This window comes from Accipiter gentilis, chromosome 24 (genome assembly GCF_929443795.1).
Source record: "Accipiter gentilis chromosome 24, bAccGen1.1, whole genome shotgun sequence".
Lineage (NCBI taxonomy): Eukaryota > Metazoa > Chordata > Aves > Accipitriformes > Accipitridae > Astur > Astur gentilis.
In genome coordinates, this window is record NC_064903.1 from 4370517 (window position 1) to 4383758 (window position 13242).

At 41.4% G+C, this 13242-nt stretch overlaps 1 protein-coding gene across 2 annotated transcripts in view; it reads left to right on the forward strand.

The window, feature by feature from the left end:
• CAPN6 (calpain 6) overlaps positions 1-13242 on the forward strand; it is a 67564-nt gene that overhangs the window by 40808 nt on the left and 13514 nt on the right. Inside the window, exons 5-10 of one of the 2 annotated variants that reach the window (XM_049827267.1) lie at positions 403-611; positions 994-1186; positions 4866-5059; positions 6812-6889; positions 8095-8290; positions 11509-11631. In XM_049827267.1, coding sequence (XP_049683224.1) covers positions 403-611; positions 994-1186; positions 4866-5059; positions 6812-6889; positions 8095-8290; positions 11509-11631 — 993 coding nt within the window. The remainder of the gene's footprint in view (positions 1-402; positions 612-993; positions 1187-4865; positions 5060-6811; positions 6890-8094; positions 8291-11508; positions 11632-13242) is intronic. The other variant, XM_049827268.1, reaches the window with a different exon arrangement.

The following is a 13242-nucleotide window of genomic DNA, read 5'->3' on the forward strand; positions in this document are numbered from 1 at the left end:
CCAACATTTTTCCCTCTAGGACCAATGTGCCTCTGATGAGTGGTGAATTTTGGTGGATTCAAATCTTCCCTTTCTTTAGAAGCTCTTTTTTCATGTTATGAGACCTCACCACTCCACAGTCCCGTTGAGCACCAAAGAAATATAACAAAGCCAGAGAGTGCAATAGGTTCTGTTTGTCTTTCTCTGCAGATCAGTTTGAATTTTACTTTCCTAAAAGATTCTGAAGTGGGACTATATTTGACTTTGTACCAAATTCACCCTCTTTTTTCACTGCTTCATCTATTTCAGGTCAACTGCTCGTGAAGCTGAATACCAGCATAGTACGTGCTCCAGGGCAGTCTGCCCTCTGAATAAAGTTTAATATAGTGCATTTGGTGAACTTTTCCTTTCATGGTTTCTCAGGTGATTCCAGACTTTAACGAACAAGAATGGGACCCTAAAAACCCAGAGAAATATGCTGGGATTTTCCGTTTCCGTTTCTGGTGCTTTGGAGAGTGGACAGAGGTGGTTGTTGATGACCTGCTGCCAACAATGGATGGGAAGTTGATCTACTGCCATTCCAATGTGAAAAATGAATTCTGGAGCGCATTACTGGAGAAAGCTTATGCAAAGTATGAGATAGTTAATTGTCCTTTTAGTCATTAGTGCTGTCCATCTGTTTATTTTGTCTTCCAACTCTATCATACTTTCCATAGGTTTTAGGTTTGCTGCTAGTAGAGAACCTAAAAAAGATTGAACACTCCTCCTTTAACCTGCATGGACGAGTTGAATCATAAAAGAGTGCAAGGTACTCTACTTCAGCAGTCTAAAGCCTTAAGGATCGTTACACTCCTTTCCTAGAAACCCAGCAAAGGTTTACCTGCAATCTGCTGTTTTGTTTTGTTCGGTTTTGTTTTTTCTTGGTGAAACACAAATATATTACCTACATTTAAGCCAAATTAGACCACTTCTAACAGCCACTTGGTAACTGAGTATGTTCTATGTTACCTCCAGGCTGGCTGGATCTTATGAATCCCTAGATGGAGGCAGCGCTGCAGATGCAATTGTGGATTTCACTGGAGCGGTGGCAGAATCTATTGATTTGGTACAGGGCAAATATGGTGAGATTATTTCTGAGCAGATAAAGCTGTTTGAAGACTTGCTGAAAGTGCATAAAAGAGGCGGGTTGATCAGCTGTTACATTACGGTATGTATAGAGAGATGGATTTTAAGAGTTAATTTAAATGAAAAAAAATCTGGAAAAAATACCATTATGAGTATAAGTATATTGAGTATGTCCTTCATTTGTATGCTTTGGAAAAGCTTTGTATGGAAAAGGCTAGTAAGTTGGCAGCACTGTCAGCCAAGTAGAACTCCATGAGCTACTAAATACAATCACAAAACTCCAAAGCCATTTGTCCTGCCACTTTACTGTGGATCTGGAATGCCGTTCGTTCTGAATGGTCACAGTTGTGTATTGACCTGAGGTTAATCCACCTAGAATGTCCTAATTTACAGGCCAGATGGCAGCATTCGATTTCTGTATTTCTTAGGGAAATCTGTTTACAGAAAACCATTCTGCTGGCGCTGAGCTGCTGAGACTTCTTGACTTTGGTTGTGATGATGCAGTCTTCTTGTCAGTGTAACACCGGAGCTGAGCTGAAAGGCTGAGCTCACTTGGTTATTCAGGTAGTACTCTTTGTTAATAAGACTCCCCATTAGAATTAAGCAGCAAAACTTGCCTACGCTGGCTAATGTGAGGCAGCTAACTCGGGTGCCTACATTAGGAGGCCATGACCCTGAAGTTCCCTGAGTCAGTAGAGAGGGGATGGCTTCCCCAAGGGTGATGCAGGGTTGCCTTCTATGGCAGCTTTACCTCGCTCTGTTCACTTGAGGTGCTAGAAGGCAGAAGTGTAGCAGCTCCCAAAGGGTGCTATATACTTCGCAAACCATAGGCAGACAAGGGCCTTGCACAGCCCCTTGCCATAGCAGGGAAACCAGTGACAACTAGGCTTAATTTGCCTTCCACCGAAGTCTGCAATGCCAGGCCATGACTGGGTAGCAGTGAAATTCTCGCATTGTCTGGAGCTGTTACTGCACATGGAGGGCTAACAAACTGCCATGGCACCTGAATATTTCCTAAAAGATTGCTTTTAAATGATTTTTAAAGTTCAGCCTGCAGGAAAAGGGTCATTCTCTAGAAGTTCTAGGGTTGGCATCTAGGTGCACTTCAGCATCTTCCTCCCATGCCCTCTGCTTCCAATTTAAGACTTTAGCTAAGGCTAATCTCACGTGGACTTAGCTAAATCACTTAAATGCTTTGCTTTAATTTCCCTGTCTGTGAAATGAAGATTGTATTACTGTAGCACCTGTTTCACACATGTACTTTAAACTGGTGGACCCCCAAGTGTTGGTTCATTCAGAAATTCTTGCGAGTGTCATGGTAGTTGTGCAGTTGTATAGAACAACAGAAAATCAGCCATGTCTGGAGACGCCTGAGAACATTATCTGTTTAACCAGCTCTGGCCATGCACTGCCCTGCACCAGTGCCATGGAGATTAATTTGAACCTGAGAACTCAGCTGAGATAGAACAGGAGTCCTGAACTATCCCTCCCAGCAACATCAGGCAACAGCTCAGAAATAAATTCTTCTAGGTCTTTTGTGTTTGTTTTACCTTTTTCACAAGCTCTGAATTTTTATTTAGGAAGAGTTCCATCTGGTTTGCTGAAACCAGGCGGGCAGACCAGACTTCCTGGTGTGAATTGTTGTTGTAAACATTGTTTCTGGGATAATAGGTTGCTCCCAAATGCTAAGGCAGTTCAGTTCCTTAATGTGGATCTGGTGAGGAGATAGGCTAAGTACAGGGACTTGTATCTTAAAAAGCAATTAATTAAAGAGTTGTAATGCCTTCACTTCTTCCTGGCATTACATTTCTGCCTGTCAAACACAGATGCTTCTAAACATTGATTACACAGGGGCTGTTCCTATTGGTTTGGCTTGACTCGTCTGCATTTAACACTTTTTGATGGATGTATTATATACACAGTGAAGCTTGTTAGGTATAGAATATTTAATACTCAAGTGGCTTCACTGCTGACTTACAAACATGTCATCATTTTCCTTGGATTACAAAATAGCCCTGACCTTCACCATTTAGAAATTTGAACAGACAGTAGATGTTTAAATATCTCATTTAAATAAATGCCTTCAGAATAAGGTGGGAAAGGCAATGAGAAAAGCCTGGGGGACAATAAAAGCAGCAAAAGAGGTTACAGACTCCCATGCTGTCAAGGACTCTTGTTTGCTTTTAGTTGTGAAAAATGCAAGTGAAAGTGTTACACTGGGGAAAGCCCAAACCCCTTGGAAATGTCAGCCAGTCTTGTTGTAACACGAGCTGATTCTTTAGGAGCTGTTGTTGGTGAAATGCAAAGAGGTCTTGGCAAGAATCTCACAGTTGCCAGACCATCTGTCAATTCCAATTTGATATATATTTCTCTTTTCCTTCCCTCCGCCCCTGATTTCTTATCTTTGGGGACTGAACACTGTTGTATCAATGCAACACCTGCCTTAGGAGAAGGACCCTGTCTTTTTAGACCCGAGAAGTTTTGAAATGGGTGAAAATATCTGAGAAAGTACTATGTGTGTTTCATAACTCTAATAAGTCCATCTTTCTCCACCAGAGCAAAGGCTTGCTTGATCATTGAGCTCTTAATTAGGTATTACAAGTTTACATGCAAGGATCTCCACTGAGTCAAATCTTCCTTCCTTGCTGTCCAAGGGAGTGAAAGTCTTAAAGCCCAATGGGTTACAGCCCAATATAGGTGAGAGAGACTCTGGATATGGCTCAGTGCAAAGATGCCCTGGCTCCAGCAAGGGTGTGATGAATCTGGAGGCACAACCATTTGGATTGCTTCTGGCTCAGAAGAAGGGTTGTAGCACTGGCACAGCTTTACTTTTTCCACTGTCCTGCCTGGTACATGTTGCTTAGAACCAGCATTGTACTTGCTTTGTAAAAGGCCAGTCATTCAAAGCAACTCCAGCATCTTTATATGATACTGCCTTTTTGGTTTTAGATGTACTTGGGAGATTTTGATCTGGATGCATTAAATGAAATTGTGGTCTTTTTCAGAGCTTGGCAATTTTTATGTATTCTTGGATCAGCATCTGATCAGGCCTAGGTCATCCAGCAGGACGGTTTACTGCCTGATCACTGCTGGAAATTAGGCTTCTTATGTGAAGTCTATGAGGAGCAAACCCACTTCCTAAGACAGCCTGGAGATCTGCCAGTTGCCACATAAGAGAGGCCTGCCAGGTCACAAGTGAGGTACAGGACAGGTTTGACAAATGTCTAGAAAGTTTTCTTGCCTTGTGCCCTCTATTGTTACCCACTGCCAGTAGTTCTTCTGTGTATCAAATTTACCCCAACACAGAAACAGGCAATGGACTCACTGGCTAAATCCTTAGGCCCTACAAAATGTCCAGCTGAGGACACCACCAGACAGTGCTATGCCTGAGCACAGTCATCAATATCCAGAACAGCCATTTTGTAATGATGGCAAGATTTTGGAAGGGCCAATAAAGGTTGTCCATCAGCCCAGCCTTTAACTCTCTGAGGCCAGGAGGAGACAGAATGTCTGTAGCAGGCAGTATTCTCCTAAACTCTGCGCTTCTGTCTGCTAGGACTTGTCTGGCAGTATCATGCAAAAGACCAGACTAGTGAGCCACTAGTTTTGAGCCCCAGTGCTGTTTCCCTGCATAGTCAAATCACTTGGGAAGGGGACATATTGCTCTGTGAAAGAAACTAAGGCGTCCCGTTGAATGCATAGCTGTCAGGTCCCTCAATGATGCAAGTTCTTTTTTTTAATTGTCATTGTTGGTGCTAAAGGCTTCCTCTGGCAGTACCAATGAAATGGAGACAGAGATGGGTCTTGTCATCGGCCATGCCTACTCAGTCACTGCAATTCGGAAGCTACGCCTTGGAGAAAGGCTCATGTTCTCTTTTAAGGCAGAAAAGTTGTTCATGATCAGGCTGAGGAATCCCTGGGGAAAAAGAGAGTGGAACGGTGCCTGGAGTGACAAGTAAGTGCTGTAAATCCTGTGTGAAAGGACCAATGAAACTGTGATTAGGGCCACTGGATGTTAGATGCATGGTTAAACGCTGTTGAGACACAACGTTGGTCTGCAATACTCAGCGATGGCTGAACCATTGTGCCATCTCTTCCCAAGTATAGAATTCTCTGAGTAAATGAACACATCCTGGAGGAGCCAGGAGGTTATGGCTTCCTGGACCTTAGTTTACTGTATACATCATTGCTCTGGCACACTGGAGCATGAGTAGAAAAATAGCCTACGATTAAGGTGATGAGTCAAGAACATGATGTTTGTTCCCAGCTTCACCAGTGAGTCTGTCTGTGACTCAGTTTCTCTTCTGCAATTGCTAGCTGCTGGGGATGGTATAAGTCTTTTATTCTTGGATAATTTAAGTGACTGGTGAAAAATGCTGTAAAATTGCCACATTTGTGATTTCTTGAATTATTTTCTAATTAATTTTAATGTGGACCATGAGCTTAGAAGGCACCCGTAGAGAGACAGAAATGATTGCTGGAGGGGATGTATTCCATCACTGGCAATTGACACATGAAAAACATTTAACTAGGATGTTATTCAACACTGTGTTTACTAGCCACTGTTAGCATTTAATAATGTAATGTTCTTAACAACAGCATATTAACTTCTTATCCTCCATACTTCAGTTAGCAAAAATCTATTACTTTCAAAGAGTTTTGTTCAGGTGAAGTGCAAAGAATGTGCAGAAGAGCTACTGTGTCTTGTTTAACTTAAGCCCTTGTGGTTCCCCACTAGCCCTTGCCTTGGCACAGCTGCCACTCATTCCAGTAGAAGTGCTGAGGAGTCTGAGGTTGGCCCATGGTTTTTGGCCTAACAGAATTAAATTCAGAATTTCCAAATAGGTTAAGAAAATGTCTGTTTTGGCAAGCAACCTCCCTTCCTTCCTTCCTGCCAACCACATTCAACTATATCCTCCAAGTAATTTTGGAAAAGGAGTGAGGAATTGTGGCTCTGTTCATCTAATGTAACACATTAGGGAAGGGGCTCATGCTGTCTTCTGTCATGTTGTCTGATTTAAGCACCAGACTACTTGCATTTAGGATCCTGTGCTCCCCTGCAGTCAGTGGAAAGAGGCAGGGTCCTCCAGGGGACAATGCAGAGCACTTAAGCTCTATGCTAATACAGGCAATGAAGTGTAGTGTTACTCTGGAAACTGGACACTAGGCTTCTGCTGCAACAGTTTCTTCTCAAAGGCTCTCTGGGGAAATCTCAGACCTCAGGCCTGTTTTATTTAAGGAGATTGAAAGATGGAGAGAATACTCTGGTTTAAGTGAAATGTTCAATAAGGTCCTGAGGAGGAAAACCAGGTTTCTTTTGACAGGCCTTCAGGGAATGGAGTCAATCTCATATGACCTTCCAAACCAGCTTTTTAAGTGTCCTAAGAGAGGGTGTGACAAAGGAAATCAATAAAGTTCTGCTCTAGTTGTGGCAATTTCCCATTCATGTCTTTCTTTTTTAGTAGATTTCAAATCCATTAATGTTTTAAAACTCCTCCTGTAAGCCCCACGCTTTCTTCCTGGATATCATCTGTCCTTTCAGTACTCCAATGTTACCTTTATAACAAGGGACCATGAGAGAATTTTACTTGCTTTTTTTTTTTCCAGGTGAGAGTGTTTAATTTATTAATCATATTTGTTGGGTCCCCGTCCCCCCCCCCCTGCTTTTCTTTTTTTTTTTTTTTTTTTTTTTTTTTTTGCCTTTTAGTTCTGAGGAGTGGAAGAAAGTCAGCAGTTCAGAATGTAAGAGCTTGGGACTCACTCTTGAGAATGATGGAGAGTTCTGGTGAGTGGGAGTCATGTGAAGGGTTTGGAGATGCTGGCTACACTGAGTAATTGTCATTAATTCTGCTATTCAACAACTTTGAAAACAAGTTGCCCAAATGGATAAGATTATCCAGTCTTGGCACAAGGTCTTTTTTCTTTTAAACTCTCAAGGGTGCCAGAGAAGAACAGAAAAAATAGATTAGTAGAACAAAATTAGTAGCTCTTACTAAATACAAACACCCTCAAAATCTATTACCTATATTTAGGACATTCACTCAGAATCCAAGACAACATGTGCTGGTTGACATGACAGAATGCCAAATATTGAACACACTGTCAATCCTGCTTACTGACTACTGTGCCTATCTGTAGGATTTCTAGGTCAACCACGGCTGAGGTGTCTGTAAATACAATTGCAGCCAATGAATTTTGATACTTGTCGGTGTTTTCCAGCATGGGCATGAGAAGTGTTCATTCTCTACAGAATCTCCAGAACTCTAATAATTTTGACTCTTAGATACCCCAAGGCAGTCCAGCAAGTTCTTCAGTAGATCATCAATATGGAATCAGGTCTGCTGGTAGGGCTTATATGAAGTCTTTTGTTTGCTTGGCTTTGTCAGAACTGGCAACTGGAAGCCAGCTGTAGGGTTTGGTTCTGGGCCATTAATAAGCCAGGACATGATGGTAGTTCAGAGATACCAAGCTGTTAGAGGAGCTGAACAGTTTTTAACTGCTCTGCAATCCAGTCTGTCACTTTAGCAGGCACAGGTTATAGCATTGAGATTGGTACTAAATAAAAACTATGTCCATAGTACAGAGGTTTGAGTCGTGCTCAGGGACAGATATACCAATAAGGACCATAATAATGAGATAGTGCTTTGGTTGCAGGTAATCTCCTTTGCCTTTGCAAAATACATGTTATCAAATCCAGCCTGGTAGATACAACCTATCCTTTAGGCTTAGGTGCTGCAATGGAGCAAATCCAGAGCTGACCAAACACACTGAGGTGATATTCTCTAAATTAAGTTCTAAGATAGTGTGATTGTGGCTTCACAAGTATTTCCACATGGAGAGCATTCCAATGAATCAGTTTGTCCTCTGGACAGCTGAGCAATGCCTCCTCCTAAATTACTGGAAGATTTCATGTGTTATTTTGGCTCTTTACGTGAGTATCACTGTTTATTTTTAAATAAACCATTACTTTCCTGGTGTCTTATGGAATAGGATGACGTTTGAGGACTGGTGTAAGAATTTCACTGATGTGGACATCTGCCGGATTGTGAATACCTCCTACTTCAGTATCCACAAGACCTGGGAGAAGAAAATGATGCGTGGGGCTTGGACAAAGAATTCAGAGCCCCTGCTAAATCGCGCTGGTGGATGCTTTGATAACAAAGAGACCTTCCTTCAGAATCCCCAGGTGGGAATCCCTGTATTTTGTGAGGTATTGAAATGTATCCACTTTAGCTAGGGCTTCTGAAGGATGCACCCTATTTATGAGTTGGCAGTGACTACTTGACAGAATTATCATTGCCAGTGTCTGTGCTCTGGGAGTATGCTGGTTCACTGCCTGTTTCAGGGATTTCTGTGAAATCTCTCAGAAGAGTTTAGATATTTGTTTAGGACTGATCATGTTTGGGGCTGATGAGTCAGACACACCAGGATTACTGAAGTCCTGCCTGGACTTCTTTCAGTTGCCCAGTTGTAGTAAGGCAGCAAGTCTGATTTCCTAATGACAGAACTCCATTCACTTCACATCTTTAAACAACCTGAAGTTTTGGTCCACTGTATTTTGTTAGTATCAATTTTGCATTAATGTAAGATTCTGAAAGTATCTAGTCTCTTCCCCAAGCTCACCCTCTCATCAGCATTACAGAATTTTCCTTGTCTCATCCTACCTGGTAACTTTCAAGCTATTCAGTTTATCTGTTCATCCATTCTTACTTCATTTCTCACCTTCCTGCCCTTCTCAGTGTTGTACGTTTTCATCCCAGTGCATGCTAATTCAGGCATAAAACTTCCATTGCTGTCAATGAGATCTGGGCACCTACTACTTCAGTTATTACTTTGAAAATTGACCTTCTGTTCTTTTGTAATTCACCACATACTTTAGATTAATTAAAGATGTTCTTGTGTCTGCGTCCTTGCACTTGTATGGGAGGTTTCTGTCTGCACCCTTCAATTTTCATAGCAGGATATTGGAGAAAGGCAGCCTTTGCTGTTCAGACTAGGAGTGAATCTCAAACTCCCAGCTCATCCTGTCATACAGGTATAGATGGAGAAGCAGTTGTTCACTGCTCTGTCTTCTGTTAGTGCCTCATTTCCAGGGGGTGATTTTATTCAGATATTCCCCTATATGATTCTGGACGTATTCCAAGTGCTTGTCTGGGTCTCATTTGTAACTGTTTAGCTGTCACAGAGAACAAAATATACACGTTACGGTTGAGTGCAATGCCTGCTGCAATGGAAGTTCTATTTATTCCAGCTTTATCTCTAGGCTAGTTGATTAAAAGGCTCTTAATAGCAGCGCTGGAACACATTTATGTTAGCTTAGGGCCGTTATAAATTACTGTGGCACATACTACCATAGTCTAGAGATAATCTCTCTCTGTTCTCCCTGAGTGAAATGCCTGACACTGAGGCCTCCTGTGAAGTTTATCTGTACAGAGAGGGATTGTGGCACTTGCAGTCCCTTTAAAATAAGGGAATTTAAGCCAAGTATAAATGTATTCCTACAGCCACCTGCTGATTTCCAGATTGTTACCCATTAGGACAGCTGAAATGTCATCAGGTCAAAGATCATCACAGTTGCATACCTCTTATCAAAGAGAGCTCTCTTGCACTCTCACAGTTTCCCTTCCACACCTCCATTTGCCCTGAAACACTCTAGGCTATCTGACAAGGTAAGACTGCATATGGTTCAACAGGGACCACAATGAAAATGTGCCTTACTAGTTGTTGCTGCATATTTATATCTCACTTTTTAGAGTCTCTCTGCGGAGGCTCTTTACAACCACTAGGACTCTTTTCAGGATCCCATGCTGCCGCAATGTTAATATAGCACACAAATAACAGTACAAAGCATTGAAATTGTATCAAAAACCAGCCAGCCCAGAATAGCAAGCAGTACTTCTGTAGGAGGCCAATCTGGACCGTAAATACTGTGAACAACTAATGAAGCCTAGAGGCTTGGGAAGGTATTGATTTTCTTTCCAATACTGTTGTGCTTCAGCAAACTTTGCTAGAGGTTGGTGTTTCCTCCATGTGGGTGTGACACGGCCTGAGACAGTGAGGGTCAGGAATGAGAAATGGGATGGTGCCTTATTCTGCAGAGCTCTAACCGCAGAGGGATGTGAAATCATTACACAGGATCATTCCACAACGGTAACCAAGGCAATCTCAGTATCTACCTCAGAGCAAATCTCAATGAGGATTTACTTTTTAGCAGCTCTTGAAGAAGGGAGGGGGGAATTGAACCACTAATGATATTCCTCTCCATGCTGTCAGAGAATTTTGGCTTAAATCAGAACATGTGGTGCACATAGAACCCAGCTGTGCACCACTGCAGTTTTATGCTTTTATTTATTTGCTTCATGTTTAAAGGTCTTTGAGGATGGAAGAATACAGCATCTGTCTAAACTTGGCATAAATAGTGTCCTGTTCCCCTCTACTGGTTCTGAGAACTCAGATTTGCCCTCTGCACGCACAAAAGAAACAAAATTTCAAGGAGTCTCAAATAGTGAACAAATTGGAGTATTTAATTCTTTGTTGTATAAAGAAACACCTATCTGACCTGTTTTGTCTACTGAAAGGGTACATACTTACTCGTGAACTGGTCTGGTAGTGATACTTAATAATGTAAGTAATTCAAGTCTGATTTATTGAGATCGGAACTGCTGCTTAAACTTGAAGTAATTTTCTTTGATTGGTCTTAAACCCAAGTTGATTCAAGTTTACTTTAAACAGTTTGGATAAAAGATTTGCATGTTAAAGATGCAGGAGTCCTTCTTAGCCCTTTTTACTGGGTATCCCTAAGACTTTCAGGAAAACTGAGAAAGCCCCAAATTAGCATTCCTGTCATTCTTATATTAAATAGAAATTGTACGTGCAGAATGGAGTTGTGGGTTTGGGGTTTTTTTTTAACTAAGATTTGGAAAATTCCTTCATTTGCAGGCCCTATATAAAGATGCTTAAAATTTACAGGCCCTGTTTAGACATTCAAGTTGAAAGAATAATCCAAAATTATCAAAGACCTCATCTGGAGTCTGTTGGTTTAATTTTTTTGTCTCCCTCCTGGTTTATATATATAAATAAAACTTAATCTTTTGTCTTTTGCTTTCAGAGGAGATGTTCTCTTCTGCTGCCTCAACAGTTATTCTGTAATACTGTCCCACACTGTCCTTCATGTGAATTACCTGTTTCAGTGTCTCTGATACTTCTGGTTTAAAGATCCTTATTATTAGCATTAATTTGCAGCTCTGAATTGCTGGGAATGTCTGTTATATGGAGAACTCCTCCTCCCACCCCCAAATGTATTTTTACTTGCCTCATTTGTATGCACGTATTTCCTTGGTGATGGCATTATCCTCAGTATCCTAAGGTATTACTAACAGCTTACCCTCATCTCTCTTCTACTAGTACATCTTTGATGTTAAGAAGACTGAGGACAAAGTTTTGGTCTCATTACAACAGGAAGATCGCCGCAAATACAAAAAAGAAGGGAAAGGAGACAGCATCCCGATTGGCTTTGAAATATTCAAGGTAGGCAGTCACTTACACTCCTGGTTCAGAGTTTGTTCAGCAGTCCTGCTTCATCCTGGCAATGAGATCTCTGGCAGATAGAGGCATGATTATAATGGTGGGGTCTGGCTTTCCTATCAACATGAGCTTTGTATGTGTACTGCACTCAGTCACCAGAGCTGACATTAGACAGACTATTTGAACTAAATTGAATTTAGTTCAATTCAAACTCTATTTGAACTAAAGGAACATAAGTCATTTTTCTCTATTGCAAAAGAATTTTAAGTGCTTTTCCTACCCCAAGCTTTGAAGAGAAAGACAAAAAATATTAATGCTTGAAACATAGAGGGTTTTTTACTCCTCCTCACTGGAGTCTCCTGCCTCCATTTCATCAGCAAATACAGCCAAGTGAATGAGTTTGAAAAGTCTGCTGGTTTTCTTTTGCCACTTAGGAAAAGAGTGAAGAGTGTTTTCAAAAGCTGGACTAGTGAGTAGGAAATGACCATATGTGAAAAGGAACCAAAGGGATCACAAACAGTAATTTAATTGCACTCCCAGGGCAAATGGAGTAAAATTAAAACATACGAACTGAAAGGAGGAGGAAAGCAAGAGAAACAGCTATGTATCTGCTTTTTCACTGAGGATCAGGATTGTTTTATCATCTGTTGCTATAGCTAGTGGGACTACACTGAGTCTATTACCCCACCCTTAAAACCAGACAGTTTTTAACAGTCAGAGCTGCTGACATCTGCATCACACCACTTCATTTGACAATCACCTGTTAACCACATACATTGAAACGTGTCATTAAGTAACATGTAAGTAGCATGATTTAACTTGCCTTTTTCATGCCTATATATCTAATTTGGAAAGGCTTGGAAAATAAAATCACACCTTCAGAAAATTATCAGTGCTCTGTCTTTATTTCTGTTCAATAATTTTTCTGTTTCAGAAGTGTTCTAACCCACCAGGCTCATTATCATGACTAAAGGCCTTTGGAAGACCATGGCCTAAATTATCTGAAGACAAAAGAGAACTACCAGATAAGAATGTAGGGCTGTCTTTGCCCCCAGGAGCTGCTTAAGAAATAGGTTTATATTTTAACTGTGCTGTGGCAAATATCAGTTCCCTGAAGAGCATGTTAATAGTTAAGCACAGCTTCAAGGCTTAGAACAAAACATAAATGGTTATTCTGTGGCTTTTATATTCAGGAAAGGGCAATGAAAATATAGCTGTGTGCATCTGGATTGAGAGCCCGCTACATAAGAGTGGAATGCTCTCTCTACATGCTAGAGAAAGGAGGCAGATGAATCGGCCTCATCTAAAATGGCAGCGTAGTTCAGTGGGTGGAGTCCTTGGAGCGTGTGTGCATCTCTGGAAGTATTAAAAACTCTGCAGTAGCATTATGTCTCTGTTAGTGGATGCATGTCTTTGCCAGTCCCAAGCTTTCACCACCACTTAGGTGTGTACGTGTATATACTGATGCAGTGAAGTGCAGAAAAGCACTGCTTGGAAGCCTGCGTGGGCTAGCACTTGGAGCACTGCGTTGCCTGTCAGGACTCTCTCTGCCACAGCTTCAGTGGGTGAAAAACCATTTGCCAAACCATTTGCCTTTATTGCACATTGTCTTTT